At 46.0% G+C, this 23862-nt stretch overlaps 1 protein-coding gene across 1 annotated transcript; it reads left to right on the top strand.

Moving 5' to 3' along the window:
* The first annotated feature begins 378 nt into the window (after window positions 1-378).
* On the top strand, window positions 379-23605 carry FAM78A (family with sequence similarity 78 member A). The gene is made up of 3 exons (XM_060270200.1): window positions 379-493; window positions 2070-2887; window positions 19692-23605. Exons 2-3 carry the CDS (start codon window positions 2553-2555, stop codon window positions 20218-20220), a joined length of 864 nt encoding a protein of 287 aa, XP_060126183.1. The 5' UTR covers window positions 379-493; window positions 2070-2552; the 3' UTR covers window positions 20221-23605.
* Window positions 23606-23862: the final 257 nt, after the last annotated feature.

The raw sequence follows: 23862 nt of genomic DNA, 5'->3' as shown, positions 1-23862 counted from the left end.
GACCCGGGCGAAGAGCATCTGAAACATTCCCCTGCCTCAGAAGCCTTGCCTTGAGAGTCTCCTTTTGCGCCACCTTGCCTGATCTACCCTTTCTGTGCCTGCTTGTACCCGCGCGCACAACGCGACTGCGGGCGAGGGTCTCCCTTCTTTCCCTGGGCATGGCTTGCAAAACGACTCTCTTCGGGTGACCGGCGGTGGCCCGCAAGGAAAGAGAGGGAGGAAAAGGTGGAGGAGGAAGAGGAAGGCGCAAGGCTGCAGAGAAGATCTGAGGACACGGCTGCGGGCGAGGAGAGGGAGGAGACGAGAGCGGCGGCGGCGGCGGCCACAGCAGCTGCAGCGTGATCGTCGGCTGCAAGATTGCACGGGGGGGAGAGGAGGGGGGGGGGTCGGCGTTGGGGGGAGGGAGGAGGGGGGCAGCCCATGCATGGCTGGCTTTGCAGGTGGTTCCCCCTCCCTCCTCCTCCTCCTCCTCTCACCCCTCTGTATCGCTCAGGTGGGTGTCATTGGAGATGTCACGGAAAGCGATTATGAGGTGCGGTTGGGTCACTAAAGGGGCGATTCATGCGCAACGGGGCTTTGAGGGTACCGGGGGGCTGCCGGGTTGGGCTCCAGCATCCAGCTGCGGGGAGCGGAAGAAGCAGCAGCAGCAATCACAGGAGCAGCCTCCGCCGCTAGTGCCAGAGCAGCCCCTCTCAGCATCAGGAGACAAAACTTTACGCAAAAGTTTCCCTCCTCTATTTGGTCTTTTTAAATATATGTATATAGATATCTATATATATTAAGGGACTTAAATTCATCTTCCTTCCCCTCTTGGGGCGTTTCGAAAAGTAAGGCATCGCTGATGTTTTTAGAGGCTTAAAAAATAAATAAGTTTTTCTTCCCAGGAGACTCAACTTACCGATTGTGTTTTCGACACAATCCAGCCACTTTTGAGCATTTATAACAATTCCTCCTCGATTTAAAAAAGGGAGACAATTGAAGCACGTGCTTCTGTTGAAATCTAGTAAAACTTTTTAAAGTGTTTGGCTGCTGGCTAGGGCCCATATATTTTATATTTAGAAGTGACTTAATTAGGTACTATAGTGTGTGCGATTGTGACAGAGAGGTTTCTGAATTAGCTGCCTTGGTGTTTCGTTTTATTTCTTAATTATTTTTGCTTTACTGCCCAGCGGAGGAGACTTTGAACATTCTGAAAGGAAGGGAAAGAAGGATGGTGTGTGTATGTGTGTATCAACATAAGGGATGAACTAGAAGAGAATAGTCCCTGGTCCTTTCAGCTACCCTAAGGACTCTCAACTGGGTTGTTCTTGGTTGAGTTATAGCTAAGATTTCTTGTTTAGAAACGAGGGTCTTGCTTGCTGCAGTGAAAAAGAACACTGTGTTATCCAGAAGGCTTACCATATTTTGCTGAGCAGTCCTAAGCCCTAACCATCTCTTTTCAGAAGTGAGCCCTATTGAATTCAGTGGGACTTACTCCCAGGTAAGTGGAGGATTGCCACCTTAGGCGGCTATCCTATAACCACATACTTGGAAGTCAGTGAGACTTGCTTTCAGGTTGCCATGGTTAGGACTGCATTGTTAGAGCGTGCCATCCCTTTTTTTCTTCCAGAGGTGCCCTTTCATCAGGTGCATGAAGTCATAAATGTGACAGAACGAGGTTCCAGCCTTCAAAAGGCTGCCACGATAAATTGGATACTTTAATTCATAGACTTCTTTTTTAGTTTGATGTTTTCTCTTTAACTGGGAAGAGAAACTCATTGAGTGCATCCATTTCCCTTTTCTTCTCCTCCTTCATAGATTTTTCTTTTTAAGTGCAAAACAGGGCAAATTTGATATGTTAGTAAAACTCTTGTGTTTTATTATTTCTTGAGCTATTTCTTGTGGGTCGCTTTTCTTATAAAAATCAGTGAAACATGGGGGAGGAGGGGTAGAAAACTTTATTATTTGTTAAAACTTACTATTGGTCTTTTCCTTACTGTGGTGTTGTGTGTGTGTGTGTGTGTGTGTGTGTGTGTGTGTGTGTGTGTTTGTGTGCTTAAAGTATTTTATTCCTTTTTGTTTTTACCAAGGGGAAGTTGGGAATGACTGCATGTCAGGAAGTGAAGTGAAAACTCCGCGTTGTCTATGAGAAGCTGAGGAGACACACCAAAAGGGATGGATTTATTATTCATATAGACCATCAGCATTCTGCTTTAAAAGGATTTTTTTTAATCCAAAGAAATCTATAAAAAGGGAATAAAAGGCCAAGAGTGCATTGCAAGAGTAAATAACCGACTGCATTCGAAGAAAGGAAGGCTGAAGGAAAATCAAACAATACCAAGAAATATTTATTTGCTGAACCTGCATCTCTTTTATACACAGTTTTCCTTCCTTATCCAAAATAGTATTTATCAGACTTTTGCCTGCCTTTGCACAGAAGTTTACATACCCCAAAGGCCCCACTCACGAAGAAAGCGCTGCAAAATCTGTTACTCCAACAAATAGTGGGATTCAAATTTATATCTATATGTGTATATATAGCAACACTTTTCCCACGATGACTCTTCTATCCTATGGATATCGATTTTGAGATAACAGATGAGGATTGTTGCCGCCTTTTGGAAATCGTGCTGGTGTTGTGGGCCATGGGCTGTATTCAGAGTATTAGCTGCAAATCAAAAGGTTTTCGGGAGAGTATTACTGTCATTGAAGTTAAGGCCTCCATCGACCCCGTCCCTACCAACATTGATGAGTCGTCCAGTGTGGTTCTGAGATACCGGACCCCACACTTCCGGGCTTCTGCTCAGGTGTTGGTGCCTCCTCTCCCCAGGAAAGAGACCTGGATCGTGGGCTGGATCCAGGCCTGTAGTCACATGGAGTTCTACAATCACTACGGGGAACATGGAATGTGAGTGGTACAGTATCGGCTGCCTATATTAGATTTAACTTGGGACGAGGTGGTTATGGTGCCTGGGGATTTGGGGGGAGGGGGAGGGACTTGTACCCTGCAAGGATTTTTTGCCAAGGGGTGCAACCTGCTGTACAATTGGCTAAGGGACCATAGCTCAGTAGCAGAGCACCTGCTTTTCAGGCAAAAGGTCCCAGGTTCATCCCCCAGCATCTCAAGTAAGACTGGGATGAGTCTCTCTATTTAAAACCCCAGAGAGCTGCTGCCAGTCCTTGTAAACAGTACTGAGCTAGATGGACCTATGGTGTGACTCAGTATACGGCTCCCTCCTGTATTTTAGGATGACGGTCATAGCTCAGTGGTAGAGCATCTGCTTTGCATGCAAGTGTCCCTGGTTTGATCCCTGGCATCTCCAGGGAGGGCTTGGGCTATCCCTTGCCTAACATTCTAGAGCAGGCATGTCAAACCTGCGGACCTCCAGATGTTTTGGCCTACAACTCCCATGATCCCTAGCTAGCAGGACCAGTGGTTGGGGAAGATGGGAATTGTAGTCCAAAACATCTGGAGGGCCGCAGGTTTGACATGCCTGTTCTAGAGCATGGGTAGGCAACCTAGGCCCGGGGGCCAGATCCGGCCCACTCGCCTTCTAAATCCGACCCGTGGACGGTCTAGGAATCAGCGTGTTTTATTTAAAATGCATCTCTGGGTTATTTGTCGGGCCTGCCTGGTGTTTTTTACATGAGTAGAATGTGCGCTTTGATTTGAAATGCATCTCTGGGTTATTTATGGGACATAGGAATTTGTTCATTCCCCCCCCAAAAAATATTGTCCTGCCCTCTACAAGGTCTGAGGGACAGTGGACCGGCCCCCTGCTGAAAAAGTTTGCTGACCCCTGGTGTAGACAATGATGAGCTAGAGCGGGGGTGGCCAACTCCCAAGAGACTGCGATCTACTTGCAGAGTTTAAAAACTGGCAGTGATCTACCCTCTTTTGGGGGGTTCAGGTTAAAGTTGTTGAGTTTTTCTTAGGGAGGAGGAAGGCCCCCTTTTTGGGCGGTTGAGGGCAAAAATGTTTAGCTTTTTTTAAGGGGAGCCAAAGCTGTTGAGTTTCTTTGGGGGGAGCCAGTGATCTACCAGTAATCTACCAAAGGCGTCCAGTGATCTACCGGTAGATCACGATCTACCTGTTGGACGTGCCTGAGCTAGAGGAACGAAGGTTTTCTGACTTGGTATAAAGTAGCTTTCTACGTTACCTATCCTCCTGTCACTGGTGGCACCCAGTTTTGTAAGGCAGGGTTGTCCCTCATTATCACCCTCCCTCCGAATCCAGTGCTTCATTTCTCTTCATAAGGTCACTGGAATCGGCTTTGATACCAGGTCACACAATGCCTGCATGTCTGCTCTGGCTATCCCTGACTCTCCAGGCCCCCAGGTCTTTCTCCTCACCTGCTCTGGGATTTCTTTAGCAGGACATGCCAAGGATAAAATCTGGGACTCTCTGCTTGCATAGCACTTACTTGCCCTATCACCATTTATCTATGGCTCCTTCCAACACATTCCACCTCCCAGCTGTCCCGTCTCTTTCACTTATGTAAGAAAAAGCAATTTTTTGGGGGGGGGAGGGTGTCGGTGAATGGGGCTAAAAGTGTCTTCCCCGTTTCCGTTAAGGGTCGAGTCAGTCCTAATCTGTATAGGTCTTGCTTTTTGGTCCTGCTGGGGTGTGATGGAATGTTGGGGGGGGGGAGGAATGGAATTCTTTAAACCAGCTTCTTCTAATAGCAAACTCAGCTGGTGAGTACCAGTGGGACTGTAGCCAAAATTGGGCATGCTGAGAAACATAAGGGATAATATCAGCATGCTCAAGGAAAGGAACTAAAGTTTTGCAAATGTATAGCAAATCTTTATCATGAAATCCCAATGCCCTCCTCAAATAGCCCAATTAGGACCAAGAATTCTTAGTAGTGACACAGAAGAATAATATCTGCTCTGGGAGAGGAAGTGAGAATGGAATGGAGTACCCTAAGAAAGGGCATGGCTGGCTGCAAGCCTGAACAGGACCACTCCCCACTGCAACCTTTTGCGGCAGGCCATATTTGTAGGTGTATATTAGCTGTGTGGCTATCATTCAAATGGCCTGTGTTTTGATCCCTTCCTGTCATGGCTACTGCAACAACCTGGCAGTGAGTTTAGGGGAAAGTTCGCTTCCTGCATCACCAGTAGTGATGGGACAGAAATCAGATTCTGTTCACGTCTGAAGGGGAACTTACACTAATTAGCACTTCCTGAAACAATACGAGAACCAGAATGTAGCCATCCTTTGAACTTTACATTTCTCCAGATTTTGCAATGAACTGTTCCAATCAAATTATGGGTACAAAAAACGCATACAACAGGGTAAAGTGTGCATAAAAACACCTTTATTAGTGAAAACAACATTAAAAAATACATTGTGTTAAGGGAAAATTGGTTTGCAAAAACTGCCCCTTAGGCAAGATTGCATAGCAAAAATGTGAATGTGAATTGGAGAAATGTGCTCTGAAATACTTATTAATTTTCATGATGGTCTTTTTAATCGCAAAGGGGGTGTGGTAATGCGAAAAACTTAATTTAAGAATTGGGGAAAGTGAGAGAAACCGAAATGGACGGATTCACTCATCCCTAATTGCCAGTTCACTGGCAAGGCTGTCCAAGGAAACTTTTGGGTCTTTCAGCGCAGGAAAAGGCGGCCTTCTGCTTGTAGCAAGTTTCCTTATCTGTTCTCACACAGGGGATCAGCAGAGGAAGTCGCCAGGGGCCCTCTTCCTACACTGACTCATAGCCTGCTCTACTCTCTGAGAGGGTCTCTTTTTAACTTTCCATGTATGTATCCGTATTCCACCCCCTCTCCCACCCCCAAGGAAGTGGGGAGTCTCTGTGGCACTGGAATCCCATGATGCCCAGGGCACAAGCAACTCTTATGGGGATAATCCATTTTTGTTAATATTTAGGGCAGGCAACCCCATTCATCCTCACTGCAGTCCTGAGATGGAGCTTAGGTACCTCCTTGCCCAGATATCTAAATATGAAATTCAGGCCCTTCAGAAATTTAAACAGCTATATTTCTTAGAAATCTGACCTCCTTCCTCTGAGTCTTTAAAATCTGAAATAGTTGCTTTACTTGCAAGTAAAGCAAGTTTGTTTGTTTTAAATAAAGTCATTATTGAATGCAAATGGGGGACACCTCCAGATGCCTCTGTTTCGTCCTCGGGATTATTTCCCAGGTCCTGGGTGATTTGGGGTGCTTTTGGGGCACTTTTGGTCTGACTGGACTGTGCCCTTGAACTGTGATACCTTTTGCTTCCCTGGATGGAGGTATATGCAAATCTCTGGCTTCTGAGTGGCTGGAGAGTAGCTTATGGTATAGGGCTCTTAGAAGGAAAGTGTGGCCCTCAGACAGAAAAAGCTTCCCCCAGTCTAGCTGCAAATGCATCATGCTCTTGAGGTTCTTTTTATATTGAGATTAAATTTATATTCATATTTAAATTAAATTAAATCATTAATACGCTGCCTCATCTTTCAGAATAGCCCCTCTCCCGCAGGGCAGCTTGACAACATAAAAAAACACACAAGTTAAAGCTATATAAAGTATCAAACAACACACTACTATCAATAATAATAGCAGCAACAGCAGAACATTTAGCATCCCAGTAAAAATGGTGGCCTTTGCCTCTTACACTAAAAGCAGTCATGCATAAAATATTTTTAGAGCCCCCTGAAATGATAACCCCCACATATCTCTTAGGTGAGGGCATTCTACAACCATGGGTCTGCCACAAATTATAATTTTCCAAAACATCAAATACAGCAGGATCTCATTTTTACCCACCTATTTTTATTTAATTTTTTTTACCTCCAACGATTCTCCCTATTCTCATTACGCTAAAACTCAGGGACATCAGGGAGGCAGAATGTTGGAAGATTCAGACAGAAAAGCAATTGTGCATTGTGTAAAGAAGTACATTTATGAAATCTGCCTCCTCAGGAGGCAGTGTGGGCCTGATCCACCAGGCTCTTTTTAATGTTCTTACATGTATGGAATAAAAGTGGCTATGGAGAGGGACGCAGGTGGCGCTGTGGGTTAAACCACAGAGCCTAGGGCTTGCCGATCAGAAGGTTGGTGGTTCGAATCCCCACAATGGGATGAGCTCCCGTTGCTCGGTCCCAGCTCCTGCCAACCTAGCAGTTCAAAAGCACGTCAGAGTGCAAGTAGATAAATAGGTACCGCTGCAGCGGGAAGGTAAACAGCGTTTCCGTGTGCTGCTCTGGTTTGCCAGGAGCGGCTTAGTCATGCTGGCCACATGTACGCAGGCTCCCTCGTCCAAAATTGCGAGATGAGCACCGCAACCCCAGAGTCGGTCACGACTGGACCTAATGGTCAGGGGTCCCTTTACCTTTACCTATGGAGAGGTTTGGAGGGCTACACTTGACCCCCCTCCCCTGGGCCTGAGGCTTGCCAGCACAAAGCCAGAAGGAGAAAGGCGGCTTTAAAAAGTAGGTTCAGATCATAAGGACTTGAGAGGCATGTGGTTTTCCCCCCACAGGCACTCCCCCAACTCTGCTTCTCCCTTAAAACAGGAAGCCAATGGGGAGGGCTGCCTGAAATAGCCCTGAGGAAGTTTAAGGGGAGAGCAGCCACAATAAAAAAGAGGCCCTACACTGCTCTAGGCAAGGCTAACCCAAGCCAGAGTGCTGTCTGTCAAATGGCCCTAACATCGCCTCTCCATGCACAGGAGCCAACTGGATGGGCAGCTGAAGGGCTACAACTTTGGTTGCACCTCAGGAGAGCAGGCTAGCTTATAGGGTGTGCAGGGAAGTGAATATAGCTCCGTCCTCCCACAGAGGAGAATAGTTGGGGTTTCCAGAGGAGGGCTCCCTCTTCCCCACTGCCCATGGCATGTGGTGTTTTAGGCGCTTGCCTTGCTCCACCTCATAGTAGGCTTGTCTTTAAAGGCTGTACTGAAAAGAATTCTGACTGCTCCCTCTTGCCATGAGAACATAGGGAGAGCCTGGCTGCTGGGTCATTCCAATGGCCCATCTAGTCCACCATCCTCTTCTCAAAGTGGCCAACCAGATGTTCCAAATGGAAACCCTCAAGGAAGACCAGAGCACACCAGCTCTCTCCCTCCCTGCACTTTCCACCCCTGTGTGCAACATGTCATAAAGAAAACATCAGTATAAGGCAACTTCCTGTGTTGATTTTCAGGCACTATGGGCCGGGGAGAGATTACATTCAGTCGGCAGTGAAAGCCAATCTCTCAAATCCACACTTTCCAAAACAATATCAGAACCGAAACACCACCATCCTTCCAATTTCACACTTACCCAGATTTTTGTGATGCAGTTCCCCAAATAGTGAATAATATAGCATACATTATTATTATTATTATTATTATTATTATTATTATTATACACTGCATTTTTCCCGATGGGACTCAAAGTGGCTTACAGTTAAAAATAGGAACTGATAAAAACACAGGGGAAAAAATAAAAATAAATAAACATTGATAGAATATAAAACTATATACATACATAGCATGCATTATATTAGGTGGGAATTGCTTGCAAACATGTGCATTCGTCAGAATTGCATGCCAAAGTGTGTTTATTAGGAGAAATTTGCATGGAAATGCCATCCAATTTCCATTAGGGTTTTTTTTTTAATTGCAAATTGCTGCACAAATGTGGAAAACTGAAGATAGGAAAAGTGAGAATCATGGAGAACTAAAATTGTTAGAACCGCCCCCCCTCCACCTCTTGCATGAGAAAACAAAACAGTATTGAAAGCATCATCACATATAACCACCCTGATACCAACCTGAGCTCAAATAGTAATGATTTGCACAATAAAAAGGACCCAGGGGTGGGGGAGATTCTTATGCAGGACACAGCAAGGAATTCCTTCAGCAGCTTGTTGAGGTGGGCAGCTCTGGGGATGTGTTTTTTAAAATTATTATTGCAGTAAAAGAAAGTGCACCCCACAGGCAGAAAAGGGATGACAGGGACTTGGCAAGCGTAAACTATAGAGGGAGCAGATGGCTGCTGGGCTGACCGTTCTGGCACTGGCCAAATCTTGGGGGCTGAGCATTGTGCGTGGGTGAGAGGATAGATGGAAATGTCACATTAATAAGAGAGAGCCACTCACTTGCTTTCTCCAAAAAAGAGGACTGAAAGAAGGGAAACTGCTGTAGAAGTGAGTAAGCTAGATAACCAGAAAGAGGAGAGAAGCAATCAAGTTGTAAGAAAGCTACCCTGTCCTAAAACAGCCTTGCAAACCCACACACAAAGTTTCTAGTCTGCAAACAGCCAAAAGGGCCTGCTTATACTCATTCCCCTTCTGCTATTCATTTTGATGCATTGATCCTGTTTGTATCCTAACTTTCATTCATCCTAAGAATGTAAGAGCATCCCTGCCTGGTTGAGTAATTTCATTGAATTAACTTAAGGAGAGGCTGGCTGCTAGATCAGGCCAAAGGCCCATCTAATCCAGCACCAACCAGAATGCCTTAATGGAAAGCCAGCCAGCAAGTAGGACTTGAGTGCAACAGCACTCTGCCTGCTTCGGATCCCCAGAAACTGGTATACAGAGAGGCATGTTGCCCCGACAGTGGAGGCAGAACACCCTTGACCATTGGCCCTATTGGCTGGGCTCAGTTGGGGAGTTTGTGTCCAGCTAATCTGAAGAGCTCATGAGGCCCTCAGTCTCTCAGCCGCTGTGCCAGCCCAGATCATTCAGATTCTTTCTGTTTTGGGTGTGTATATGCCATCGCTGGGGAAGTATCCCCAGTGATTCAGAGTGCACCGCAGCCCACATCCTGGTGTGCTGCCATTTCATGAGCTGGCCCTTAAGTTTCTCACAGCGGACCAGAAGGGTCTTGCTTCTCCATTAGTCACAGCCTTGGAATCAAACTGAAATATTGCAATCAAGCATGGCTCTCCCTCTCTGGATTCTGCCTGCTTCTCACCCAATTCACACACACTCTACTTTGCTGTTATATTTCCCACTGCCAGCCAGTTGTGGAAATGACTATCCTGGGGGATATTAACTCACCAAGAAACTTGCCTGACCAGTTAAACAATGGAATCCTCCACTAGATTTTTTTCCAGGTGGAACTCACCGGAACCAAGTTCTGGCACCTATTAAGTGTTCTGGGGTGTTTGGGGCTGTTGCTCCCCCTAAAAAAAGCTCAACAATCAACAACTTTGCTTCCAGGACCTAGTTTTCGTTTTGGGAAAAAAAGCCCTGGCCGTTACCATCTTATTAGGAGACCCATTCCTCACAATGTAGGAATAGTGCCTTATAGTGTGGCGGCAATTACCCTTTTGAATTCCCTCCCTTTAAATATTAGACAGGTTGCTGTCTCTGTTGCCTTTTCAGCGCCTACTTAAGACCATCCTCTTTCCAAAAAGCTTTTTAAAGTTGAGCTTTCCCCCAAGTCTGTACATGTATTGGAGTTATTTTTTAAGAAATTTTGTTTTATTAGTGTTGTATGTTTGCCACCCTGGGTTCCTTTGGGGGAAAGGGCAGGAAGTAGATTTAATAAGAAAAATAAGTACATAACAACAAACAACAACAACAGCAGCAACAACAACAATAATGTTAGTTAGTTAACAAAATTTATATACCAGTGGATTGTGGTCAAACCTTTAAGCAGTTTACAAGACTGCTTATAAAAAAGAAGAAGTTTAAAACATTTTAAAATAAAATTAGCAGTAGAAGAGATTAAAACAGGTGGACATCTATGTGTCTGGATAGGCTCACGGCTTTTTTTTCAGCCGGAACTCACTGGAACTCCGTTCCGGCACCTCTCAGGTGGGTGCCATTGCCATTCTAAGAGGAAAAGGGAGGTGTTCATGGTGGGTTCCGGTACCTCGGCTTGAAAAACAATACTGGTTAGGGTGGCTAATTGCAAAAGTGTAAGGCAAAATAGACACGAAAATGCTGACTTTTTTGTGAAAACTGTTTTATGACAAGGTGATACAGTGACACAGCAAATTGAACCTACGATTTTAAATAATGAGAAACTGCAATGGTCAGATTTTCCCACTCGTAGGCTCACCTGAGCTGTTTCTTCTGAAAGGTTCAGAGTTGGTTCAAAGTTCCTTCTGAAGGCAGGGTAGGTTCATGACCTAGAAACAGCTGCAATATTGGCTGCTACTTAGCACTTTAAATGCAGGAGATATTCCTTGCTGGATGGATGGTTGCGTAAGGGTTGAGAGGTTTTAATAAGAGCCAAAGATAATATAAAAATATAATTATGTAAAATTGTGAGACAGGTGTGTGAAATTGGGTGTCAATTGGATTCCTTCCCTTTCCTTCTGGAATGAGTTTGGATACCATCTGTATATGATAATTTAATCTCTTTATAAATACGTCTTTTCCCCTTCCCTTTTTACAGCTCCCCGCCCCAATTATTTGTGTTTGATATGCTTTGTAGTACAACAGAGCAAAATATTTAAATGCACTTTGGATGAATGCTGCTTATCCATTCACTATGCATGTGCCATTTCTCAGGGGAAAGTCCTCCCAAAAACCCATACAGTATAAAAAATTTAGAACAAAGATCTTGTAGAATCAATCCATACCCAAAACTAAAAGGAGAGGATTAGCTAAAACAGCATATTTGCCCTGTTTACATCGTAAAAGCATGATAATAGAATCATAGGTGTGTAAGAGTTGGAAGGGACCCTGAGGATCATCTACTCCAACCCCCTCAAGGGGCCACCACCAAAAGGTCCTGTCCCAAATCTAATAGAAATTGATTATAAGAACCGGGGCAAGCTTGTATGTGTGCCGGTGGTCCTTCAGGGAATCTCCCTTTAAACTATAAAAACTATAAATAGCAAGAGTGCAGGTGACCATGAGCAAATATGGCTCTCCCCATCTCTGATCTATAACTTTAACACAAGTACTTAAAATTGCTCCAGCCTGGCAGACCTCAAAGTGGTGAGGGGAAGAGCTGTAATTTTGTTGCTCCTTCATCCCTGCGCTCTTTGCCCGCGTTAAGATTTTGTAATTGTTTTTGAAAACTTTGGTGTATGTTTCATCACGTGGATTCAGGCCACGCAATCGATAGCACTCTTTGGTTTACATAATTGTACTACAGGAGTGCAATATATGTGTTAATGAGATTCGAAAGACATGTCCCCTACTCCAAAAAAAACTGTTCCCAAAACAATAATATAGTTCAGGGCATCGTAATCCTATGAACACTCACGGAATCTTGCTTGATGTGTGCTTGCTTTGATGAAGGCATGAAATAGCCTAGTGAATTACATATTTTGTAAGCAATTCAAAAAAAAAACAGACTTAATGCACATCCCTACCCCTGATTATAGGCAATGTTGCCTGGGGTGGATGGGAATTGTAGTAGAAAACATTTGGAGTCCCCCCAGTTGTGGAAGACTGTGGTGTGGACAGTACATAGATGGTCCAATTATCTTGCAGCTTTCTGTGTTCATCCAGAGGTTAGACTGGGGCGTAATTTTGATTCAGTCTGCATTTAAAGAAGAACCTACCTAAATCACACGTTCTAAAAATTCCCAAAGAACGCACGTACTGAAACATAGCCATGCATCAAAGTTCAATATGCTCTTGATTCCCCCCCCCTCAGTGCAGTTCTTTAGCCAAGTAATTTATACGAATGTGCATATACTAGAGTAAAGTCTACTTTAAAATACATTAAGATGCTGGGGATTGAATGAACTACTGCAATTGCATTTCACCCTTGGCACTAGACAGATGGGCGATGGGTCGTTTGTTGGTCACCACGTGACCAAATGGCAGATCTTATTGCTTCCTATCAAGTAATTTCTCTCCCCGCCACACACTTATTCTCCTTCCTAAGATTTTAAAAGATAAATATTCAAACGGTGTCTGCAGCATTCTGAACCTAAACGGAAACAGCAGGTTGAAACGGGAAATAAAACAGGAGAAGAAGCGTCCTACTTATAACCCCCATTCTTCAGCGTGTTGGCAAAAATTCTGCCATCTTCTGAGGGTGTGTGTGTGTGTGTGTGTGTCTTAAGTGCCTACAATTACCCTGCTCACCTTCCCTATCTTAGCAGAGGGCTGAAAGGGAGGGGTTAGTTTCTAAAGCAGCATTAGGAAACCTGAAACCCTAGAGCCACATGTGGCCCTAAGCTTAATTTAATATGGCCCTCCAGACATTCTGGGCCCAATGTTGGTTCCAACTGGTTTTTTTCTCGTGGGGTCAACAGCGCTTCAAAGAAGGAAGTTGCCCCCGCCCCATACTAAAGGGAAGCAATTGGGAGTTCCAGCCAGCCTGTCACGCAGCTTGTGACCCTATATGCATGCTGAAGCTCTTTACAAACAGATTTCTAGGGCTCCCGCCCCGCCCTGATGAGTTTTAGCCCAGGACCAACCCTACTCCACAGAGGGGGCTGGTGATAGTTGTGCAGTAGCAAGGCCAAATACCCACCACTCACGCTGAGGAGACCTGCAAGTTATTCCACTCATTTCAGGGTAAATCCAAAATAGAATTCATGGCTTAAACAGAACCCTGTCTGTATCTTAATCCCATTCCTATTAAATCTCTTGAATGGCTTTTTAAGGTTGGGGGGGGGGAGTGTTGCATTCTGTCTGCCCAAGAGCTTGTGTCTATTTGGTTCACAGCCTCCCTGCCCTGCCCCACCCACTATGAAGTGCAGTAAGGCAAACTGTGGGGTTGCTGTTTGGCACAGGGAAATCTGCTCTCTGTACTACCCGCCTGGTCTCTTTGTAGTATGAAGCAGAGGTGAACTCCGGCCAGATTAGGCAAGTCTCTAGCTTTAAAGGTTGCTATTTGAAAAGCGACAGGAGATCATTTTAAGCAAAACGGCAAGTACATTTGTAGAATAATAGGGCAAAAGGGATTGTGAAGAATAAAATTGCATGGAGATTCCCCACCCCCCAGCCCACCCTCCTGTGTTCTCTGTTGTGTTTCCTTAAGCGCAAGACCTTCCCCATCTGAGAGATTACATTTCTCGGGCAGAATGGCAGAAATGCCAGGGGTGGATTTGGTGCTTGTATGTGCTCAATGCCGCACACTAAATCTGCAATCCTCTTAAAAACAGCAGGCTCCCTGTTGTCCCTTGTGTGAGAGAGATGTGATTGGAAAGGAATAAGATTGCGGATTTCGTCTAGGTTTCCTCCATTAATAGCTTTGCTGAAGGGTTCTGTGTAACTCAGAAAGCTTGCATAGTTCTACATGAGAAATGGCTGCCATAGTTATTTCTCTCCCCCCCCCCCACTCCCCACAATCTTTGGGGCTGGCTTTACATAACCCTCCTTTTTTCTTCCTTAGCTGATAGTCTATGGATTGCCACAATGCTGAGCCAGCCCATTGAGTCAGCCCTTAACGTCTGCCTTTGTCCTTTGTTCGCAGCTTATAGTTGATTTTAACCGAACAGTCTATAAATTGACTGAATGAATGACCACCACCATCACCCCAACATCTTTAATTTCTCCACCTAGAGAACCATGGTTGATCCACTGGAGCACAGGTGGATGGTAGACCTGTGGCCTATTGGTTTCTTTGGGGAGGCAAGGGTAGGGGTTGGTGCAGGCACCCCCAAACTTCAGCCCTCCAGATGTTTTGGACTACAATTCCCATCTTCCCCAACCAGTGGTCCTGTTAGCTAGGGATCATTGGAGTTGTAGGCCAAAACATCTGGAGGGCCGAAGTTTGGGGATGCCTGGGTTGGTGGATTCAGATGCTTCAAGGACGGAGCTTAGCAGATGAGCGTATGGCAGGCATCCCCAAACTTTGGCCCTCCAGATGTTTTGGGCTACAATTCCCATAATCCCTGACCACTGTTCCTGTTAGCTAGGGATCATGGGGGTTGTAGGCCAAAACATCTGGAGGGCCGCAGTTTGGGGATGCCTGCGTATGGGTTTAATAAAATCTCCCACCCACCCCTGGCTCCATCCACAGATGAGGTTTTATTGGCGGCCACCACCCCAATCTCTGAGCGATGCAAGATTCCAGGGGTTCCAGGGTCTGTGTCCCCTTTTGGGAAAGGGGCACAGCAGAGACAGTTTATTTACACATATATACAAACTGAGCCTTTGATGGAGGGGTTCACAGCATCAGTACCCCAAAAGGGTTTTGTTTCTCCCATAGCCCCAGCCTTGCATTTAGACAGGCATCCAACATTGTGCTCTGCCTCTGTGGCTTTCCAGCTTGCTGCTTTACTTCTAGGTCACATTACCGCCTCCAGCTTCTAGCTCACATAACAGCTAACTCAAGCCTCTCTGCTGTAAACTCTGGCTTTATCTGTCTCACAAAAGCCCGTTATCCTTTGTTCTCTTAATGGCCCAGAACTCACTCATTCACCTCAACATAGGAAGCTAGCCTGGGTTTGTTAGCTTTTTAACATTTACTGCATCCAGGGATTTGAGAGGTCTTGCAACCGGTTTAACATCTCAAGCCTTCATTAAATTTTAACACTTTCTAGATCAGGCATCCCCAAACTGCGGCCCTCCAGATGTTTAGGCCTACAACTCCCATGATCCCTAGCTAACAGGACCATTGGTCAGGGATGATGGGAACTGTAGTCCAAAACATCTGGAGGGCCGAAGTTTGGGGATGCCTGTTCTAGATCCAGGAATTTAGAGAGGTCTAGCACTCCTGAACTCAAATCCACAAGTTTTACAACCTTGCCTGGATCTTCTATACAGCATTGTGTTGATGGCCAATCCTCAGCATGTCAAAACTCTGTTGCCTCTATTCAAGTTATACGAACCCTGGAGGGGAAAAAAACACTCAGTGTCTAGAAAGAAAATTAGGATTATGATTAGCCTAGGATTTAGAAGGCTGGAAAACAGGGTTGTTGTGGTGGTGGTGGTTGTTGTTGTTACTACTACTACTGCTGCTGTACTACTACTAAATCACTTTTGCAGACTTTTTTTTTTTAAGCATGCAAAATGCATTGGAAAGCAGAAAGCAGGGAGGCGGGGAAGGAAGGTAACAGACAGTTGGGAAACAGGCAACTTTTTATGTGGGGGAAGGCTCTGTGGATGCACCTTCCCCTTAAAATTCCCATAGGAAAATATAATCACCCCCCCCACTACTTTATGCAGAGCTTTCTGTGCTGTTACAACATCTGAGCCGCCACCCCATCAATCGCCACCGTCCTCTCATACCTATTTGCATGCCAGACAACCAAGGTGCCCTAGTTTAAAAAGGGACTCAAAGCACCACATTTAATGTGGAAGCAAAGGGTCAAGCATGAATGTGGGTATTGATTAAACCCTGCTCCATTCTTTCTCCCTCTGACCCTAATACTGCCCATATTAGCCTCCCCAAACCTGGTCCCCTCTAAGACATTGTTGAACTCAAAACTCCTATCAACTCCAGGCATTAGGTCGGGGAGAATGGGAGTTCTGGTCTTATAGCCTTCCCTAACCTGGTGCCCTCTGATTTTTGTTGGGCTCCCATCAGACCCCCCCCCCCCAGCCAGCACCAGCATTGGCAATGGCCAGGGATGATGGGAGTTGTCGCCCAGCAACATCCAGAGGACACCAGTTTCCACCATGTCCAGAGTTCCCTGTGAAGAGGGATTGGTTGTTAGACAACTCTGAGCCCCCTTAACCAACTACAGCTCCCAGAATTCTTATGGGGAAGCCATGGCAATTTAAAGTGGTATGATACTGTTTTAAATATATGGTGTGGATGTGGCCATACATTGATTGACTGGCAGTGGTTGTCCAGGGTGTTAGACAGATAGAGAGGGATCTTGCTTCCTGCTCCTTTTAACTGGAGATGGTGGGAATGAACCTGGGACCTTTTGCTTGCAAAGGGTGGGTTTTTCCCACCGAACTATGGCCATGCTCTCTTGCAAATCAGCCACTGGTGAATATAATAGCTGGTTTGAAAGAGATAAGGTCTCAGGAAACACAGGAAATTGCTTTACACTGAGGCCACGGGTCCATCTAGTTCAGGATTGTCTACCCTGACCAGCAGTGACTCTCCAGAATCTCAGGTGGGAGTCTTTCCAAACCCTACCAAGATATGCCAATCAAGATTAAACTTGTGATCTTCTGCATGCAAAGCAGATATTCTGCTACTGAATTGTCCTTCATCTAAGTGTCAATAAGGCTCCAGTTCCCATGATTCGAACCTGGGACCTTCTGCATGCAAAGCAAATGCTCTGCCACTGAGCTGCAACCACCCTTAGGTGAGATTGAGTCAAGGACAACAGCTGGCAAGGGGTGTGGGACGGACTCTGTGTGTGTATGCAGTGGGCTTTCTTCTCAGCCATAAAAAGGGCAATGAAGCCCCATTCCCTCCCTCCTGCTGAAATTTGTAGGCGGATTTAATTGCTTGTGAATGCCAGTATTAGCCACGTGCAAGGCGAGCGAGGGCCCCGGGGGGTTGTGCAAGTTTCCTCCCCATAGATGTATGTGCCAGAACGTTTCCTGTCAGCCTCGTACCATCTGCTTTTTACGCCTCCCCTTCCCTTCGGTTTCCTAAACAGCTCTCTGCCGCGCACTCGTTTCCCCTCTTTCATTGCGAAAATCACACACAATGGGGGTGGGTGATTTGCCATACTGGCTCAGAGTGATAAGCCTCAGCCTGTTCTGCAGGCCTCTTCTGACAGCACCAGGCAGAGAGGTGGAGTATAAATGTTTCAAACCAAGTAATTAAAATAAGATTTAGTAGACTTATTTTTCCTCCTTCCTGCATTCCTCCAGGAATCTCCACTGTTGTTTTTACTTGGCCCTGAAACACCAGCGATGGGGAACCTGTGGGGTCCTTGTTATTGCTCTACTTCAACTCCAATCGTCCCTGACCATTTGCTACCATGCTGGCTGCCAGGAGTTGGAGGCCAGAAACATCTGGATGGTCATAGCTGAGGTTCCCCATCGCTGCTGTCCACCTTCTGTAATATCTATTGCAGGGCTTCAGAAACCTCCAGTTCCACCCATTTGGCCCAGTAGCTTATTCCACCCGAGCCATGCATGCCCTTCTGTCCTATGTAAAACGCCAGGTGCAGTGGCAGACCTTGACGTCTCAAATTTCAGTGGTGCCCTGTGCAACACCAATATCTGGCTCCCCGTTGGGTATTGCCGTTGCGGTGCCCCAGAAGCTCCACACTGGTCACGCAACCCTAGATCTGCCTTTGCCAACTGCAGTCCAAGTAAAAAGTTGAAAGGGTGGCAATGCACCCTCCGACCAGCTTATCTGCAAAGCCCCGTGCCCAAGGTAACACTTTGGAAAGTGCTTCCAAAGGTCACCTGATATCATTGCAATGCCAGTCAGGTGGCTCTGCCTACCTGTTGAACGTGGCCTGTGATGGATTGGGGAGATAACCCCGCTGCCCTTCCCAGGCCTTAATTGCTGCCTGAAAATAAATAAAACCAAACCATAATAATAATAATAATCATAATCATCTCCTGTCCCCCAAAGGGGTCTCTGACTGGGGATTTTGAGACAGACAGATGGGCACACACAATGCGACAGAGAGCAGACGTCTGCTTTCTTACTGTGATCTCTGATTCACCCCACTGGAGGGATGAGTACTTCCCCCCTCACCCCACCCCACCAAAAACCCTCCAGGCTTTTCTCAGTCATGTGGTAACTCCAGACGTCAGCCTCCCATATGCTAAGAATTGCCCCATAGCCCCTTTTCCTCTGTCGAGAGCCTGCTCTCAGTTACATCTTTTGTGCGTCTTGAGAATGAGATGGTCAGGTTCCTTGTTACAGGACATTATTTGCGGTTTGACAAGACATGGCCTTCCGTGGGAGCAGAGAAACAGCAACAATCAGGATTTTGCGGCAGGGGCTATGGCGGGGGGGGGGGCAGGGCCATAGCTAGGGGGTGGTGAGGTGGGCCCCTGCCAGGGGGACAGGCAGAGGGGGGGGCACAAAATCGTCTAAAAGTATGTCCATAAATATGTCTATAAATAAAAATATTGATTGTTGCCTCATAAGAAAAGGTTTTTAATAGAGGGTGAATTGAATGGGTGAAGGGGGGGGGGGTTGGAGGAGAGGTGGAAAGAAGAGCTAATTTGTCCATGGGTAGGAGGTGAAATCAGGATGGGTTCTGCCAGGGGCACAAGATCACTTAGCTACGGCTCTGAGGGGGTGGGAACTTTCTGGACCTCATTTTGAAGACCACATCTCATTGGTAGGTATATCCTAAGGCAAAAGTGGTGCCCGAGAAATCACTGCAAATTTTACTTCAGTACCGCTGGCTGCCTGGTTGGCTACTTATTTATTTCTGGCACTTAGATGCCACCTATTATTTCAAGGAACTCAAGATACTGTGCATGGTTCTCCCCTCTCTCTCTCTCTCTCACACACACACACATTTTATCCTCACAACAACCCTGTGAGGTAGGTTAGGCTGAGAGACAGTGGCTGGCCAAAGGTCACCCAGTGAGCTTCATAGCTGAGGGAGGATTTGAACCCCATTCTCCCAGGTACCTCAGCCCCAGGGGCCAAATGTGGCCCTGCAGGTCTCCTCTATAGGGCCCCTGAAGACTCTCCCCAGGCCACTGGCCCTGCTTTGCATGCTTTTGCCTGGCTGGAATGTGCCCTTGAACTCTGGATAAATGCTTCTTGCTTGCCTGGATGGAGGACACAGAAGGGTGTGCGTAGGGTGGGATTAAATAAATTTAATTAATAAATAATTTTTAGGAATCCATGAATGCAGCCCATTCATTGATTAAATGCTGAAGTTCTACAGACCGGAATACAAGATTCACAAGTTTTCCCTGCAGGAGAAGCAACGCTCACCTTCTCGTTTCCTCTCAAATGCAGGTCAAGCTGGGAACTCCCAGACCTCCTCGAGGGCAAGATCCAAGCGATCAGCGACTCGGATGGGGTCAATTACCCCTGGTATGGGAACACCACAGAGACCTGTACCATCGTGGGGCCCACCAAGAAGGAAGGGAAGTTCACTGTCAGCATGAACGATAACTTCTACCCAAGCGTCACCTGGGCTGTCCCAGTGAGTGACAGCAATGTGGCCAAGCTCACAAACATCCACAGGGATCAGAGCTTCACTACTTGGCTGGTTGCAACCAACACGGCCACCAACGAGATGGTCATCCTTCAGACAATCCGGTGGCGGATGAAGCTGGGCATCGATGTGACCCCCAGCAAACCTTTGGGGCACCGTGCCAGGCTGAAAGAGCCCCATGCCCAGGAACAGCCACAGATCCTAAGCAGGAACGAGCCAATACCACCTAGTGCCCTCGTGAAACCCAATGCCAACGACGCCCAGGTGCTCATGTGGAGGCCTAAGGACGGGCGCCCTCTAGTGGTGATTCCTCCAAAGCATCGGTAATGAGACCCCCTCTCCCTCTAGTGTGTCCAGCCCCACGGGGTGGATTGGGAGGGGTGGGGGCAGAGAGAGGAGGAGGAGGAGGAAAAAAACCGCTTCATATTTAAGGAAACATATTTAAGCAAAAAAAACACAACCAACCAGATGCACTTTTAAAACTCATTTGACAGAAAAGAGAAATAATAATAATAATAATGCAACCATTCTACCTTTTCCCGTCGGAACGGGTCTCACTGTGCTAGAGACGCTCAACAGGAAGGATGCTCCCCTCAAGAGTCTGACGGGGTGTGTGAGTACGTTTGTCACCAGGCATCGAGTTTCTAAGGGAGCGAACAAATCAATGTCCACACACTTGATTTCCAGCTTTGTAAAAGTTGCTTTTTTCCTTCCTTCAGTGGTTGTTTTCAAGTTCAATCTCATTAACTTACGGTAGCTTGGGTCACCTGAGTGAGAGAGAGAGAAAAAAACAAAAAGTTTTTTTTAATATATATATATGTGTGTGTTAAACGAGGGAGGTTTTATTTTCGAGTTGGGAGGAGGAAGGGAGAAAATTAATTTTATTTAGTTGGGAAGGGGAGTGGATGCAGATGCAACCACAAAAAGAAAACAACAATTTGTTTATTTCTCCTCTCCTTGGATGATGATGATGATGGGTGGGTGGATTTTTTGTTCTTGCAGAGATGATGTTCCAAATTGCAAACACAAGTCACGCGGCCTTATGTAGTTTTTACTTTGCATTGCCAAAACCTTTGCCTTAAACTGCATTTTTTTAAAAAGCGGGGGAGCGGGGGGGGGGGTGGATAAGAAAGCAAGCAAGCAAAGAAGGCTACTTTTTTCTTACTGGATATTAGAGTGAGGGGTGGGGGAGATGTTTCGTTCTGGAATGGAAATAATCATTGAGCCTGTATCGCAACCAGTTGCTAAAGGAGGTTGTCATCCCCCCCCTTGCTTTTGAAACAAACTGAAACTACACCAGCAGAGATTCTCTTGGGATAGAGAGGGCAGTGAAGGAAACTGCACCTGCTTAATTTCCACCTGACTGCTGCTGTTAGTAGTACAGGGACTCTAGTTGCTTCCACACTAGCCCTTCTTTCCCCCTAAAATTATCACCCTATGTTTACTCAGTTTTTACAAATTGCATTCCTGTGTTTTCTGGGTTGTCTCCGATGTCAGTGCTACTAACATTTCAGTGGGTCTACTCTTGGTAGAAATCAGTCTGAGACAACCCTCTGTGCATCTTTTTTCAAATCTGATCCGTAGTGGGGTGGGGGGTCTCTCTTTTGGGGTGTAATTTTAGGGCTTTTTTAAAAAGACTTTTCAGGGACACAGGTGGCGCTGTGGGTTAAACCACAGAGCCTAGGGCTTGCCCATCAGAAGGTCAGTGGTTCGAATCCCCGTGACGGGGTGAGCTCCCGTTGCTCGGTCCCTGCTCCTGCCAACCTAGCAGTTCGAAAGCACGTCAAAGTGCAAGTAGATAAATGGGTACCGCTTTGGCGGGAAGGTGAACGGCGTTTCCGTGCGCTGCTCTGGTTCGCCAGAAGCGGCTTTGTCATGCTGGCCACATGACCTGGAAGCTGTACGCCAGCTCCCCCGGCCAATAACGCGAGATGAGCGCCGCAACCCCAGAGTTTCCACGACTGATCAGGGGTCCCTTTACCTTTTAAAGGACTTTTCAGGACTCCTCCTCCTTTAATTACAAACTTCCTGTGGACAAATTCAACTTACTTTATTGCTTTCTGTTTAGTTCAATGGAGGGATATTAGCAATCCCTTCACTGCCAAATATTGTCAGTTTATGATCCTGTGAACAGAGATGCTTTAAGGATGCATTGCCTCCCATTTTAGCCCTTTTATTTGTATAGAGCAAAATAGACAGCACTATTTTTCTACATAAAAATGATAAGAAAATAATGAGAGGCAATCAGTCTGTAAAGCCTCCCTACTCAGAGGAACAGAAACAGGAGAACTGCATTTAAGATAAAGTAATATAATGGGCTGAACCTGCCAGCAGTAAGCTTTTAATTAACAGTTCAAGGGATCTTCGCTTAATGAGTCTTTCTTCTGAACAAGCATAACAGAAGGCTCTTAGCCATGGGGAGTGGCATTGCTGATCTGTTTAGTGTATTATTAAGTGCTGTGCAGAACCACCAGTTTAATTTTAAAAGAAAGAAAATGAAAAGAAAGAAATGCACCAGCAACACTGAAAGTAACTAGTGTGGAAGCAACATGTGCTTGGGGGGGATTGGTTTTTTCTATGTCACGGAGGGAAAAATTTGGCTTGAGCCTCCCCAAGTAATTCTCCCTAGTTTAGATGGGGATGCTGTGACCTGCGCGGTTGCTGTGAATTATCTGCCTTCGCTTCCAGAAGCAAGAATTTTAGCTCCAGAACGGGAAGCCATGGCTCACGAGCTTCTAGGATCAGGCATGGGGGAACCTTTGACCCTCCAGATGTTTCTGAACTACAGCTTCCATCAGCCCCAACAAGCGTGGCCAATAGCCAGGGTTGATGGGATTTGTAGTTCAGCAACATCTGAAGAGCCAAAGGTTCCCCACACCTTTCTAGAAAGAAAGCTGAGTACCAAGCAAGGATAACAGGAATTGATCTCCATATCTCACCCTCTTCCCTTTGGGAGGGTCTTCAGGGCAGTGAGAAACAGTTGTATCCAACTAACTCGGAGTAGACCCAATGGAATCAATGCACCTAAACTAAGCCATGCCCATATTGAAAATAATTTAATTTCGAGGCAGGGCTGTAACTTTCTAGGGAAACACATGCTTTGAACACAGAACCTTTTGTGTGCTGCAGTCTGTGGTCAGGGTGCTTATTGTGATGGCAAAGACCTCTGAATGTAACTTTTAGGAGCTGCTGTTGGTCAGAGTAAGTTCTGGGCCTGATGGGCCAATTGTTTTTATTAACACATATGAAATTGGGCACAGTGTCCATTAATTTCAATGAGTCTACTCTGAGCAAAGCTTAAGTCAGATACAGTCCATGTGAAATATTTTAAGCGGGGGGATGTGGAGGGGAAGAGACTCAGTTTTGAAAATGTGCAGGCCCCAGGACAAAACTTCCATGACACACCGTTTCTTTCTGGTATTCACAGGAACAGGACTGTTTTCCCCTCTAATGATACGGGGCAGCCAACGTTCAGCACGGATCACTTGGGATCGGGGCAATATAGGGGTCCCTTCTTCACCAAAGGGGGAGCCCAGTGTGCGGTTTGGTTTAAAATTTAAAAAGAAAAGAAAGTGGGGAAGGGAGACCACATTTTCAGCTCAACATGCAAGATTCTAAAATGCAAACTTGTCTGTTTTTTTCTGAAAATAATAGTTCTCTTAAGTCATGGTGTGTTTGCACTAGCAGATTACCATCAGGTGCGCTTACCGCTGTTGCTGGATTTGACCCCTGCTGCTGCTGCTGCTGCTGCTACTGCTGTAGGGTTCGCACTTGGCAAGGGGGTAGTTGGTGTTAAATTATTGCTGGAAAAGCTGGCAAGTCACTCATCTGCTGTTTCCCCCCTGCAGGGCATGAAAGAGATGGTGCAAAACAAAATAAAAACAAACCATCCAACCACCCCAAAATGCATGATTAAGAGTTTGCCTGCAGAAATATTTGGCTAGTGATTCCTTTTGAAAATATACATGT

This window comes from Zootoca vivipara, chromosome Z (genome assembly GCF_963506605.1).
Source record: "Zootoca vivipara chromosome Z, rZooViv1.1, whole genome shotgun sequence".
Lineage (NCBI taxonomy): Eukaryota > Metazoa > Chordata > Lepidosauria > Squamata > Lacertidae > Zootoca > Zootoca vivipara.
The sequence above is the reverse complement of the archived record's forward strand: the minus strand, read 5'-3'. Positions and strand labels throughout refer to the sequence as shown.

What these genes read in the sequence shown, in the direction of transcription:
- FAM78A (XM_060270200.1), top strand. Translation starts at nt 2,553, where the DNA reads ATGGATATCGATTTTGAGATAACAGATGAGGATTGTTGCCGCCTTTTG. An exon ending in CACTACGGGGAACATGGAAT is followed by an intron (nt 2,888 to 19,691) that starts GTGAGTGGTACA and finishes TCTCAAATGCAG; the next exon opens with GTCAAGCTGGGAACTCCCAG.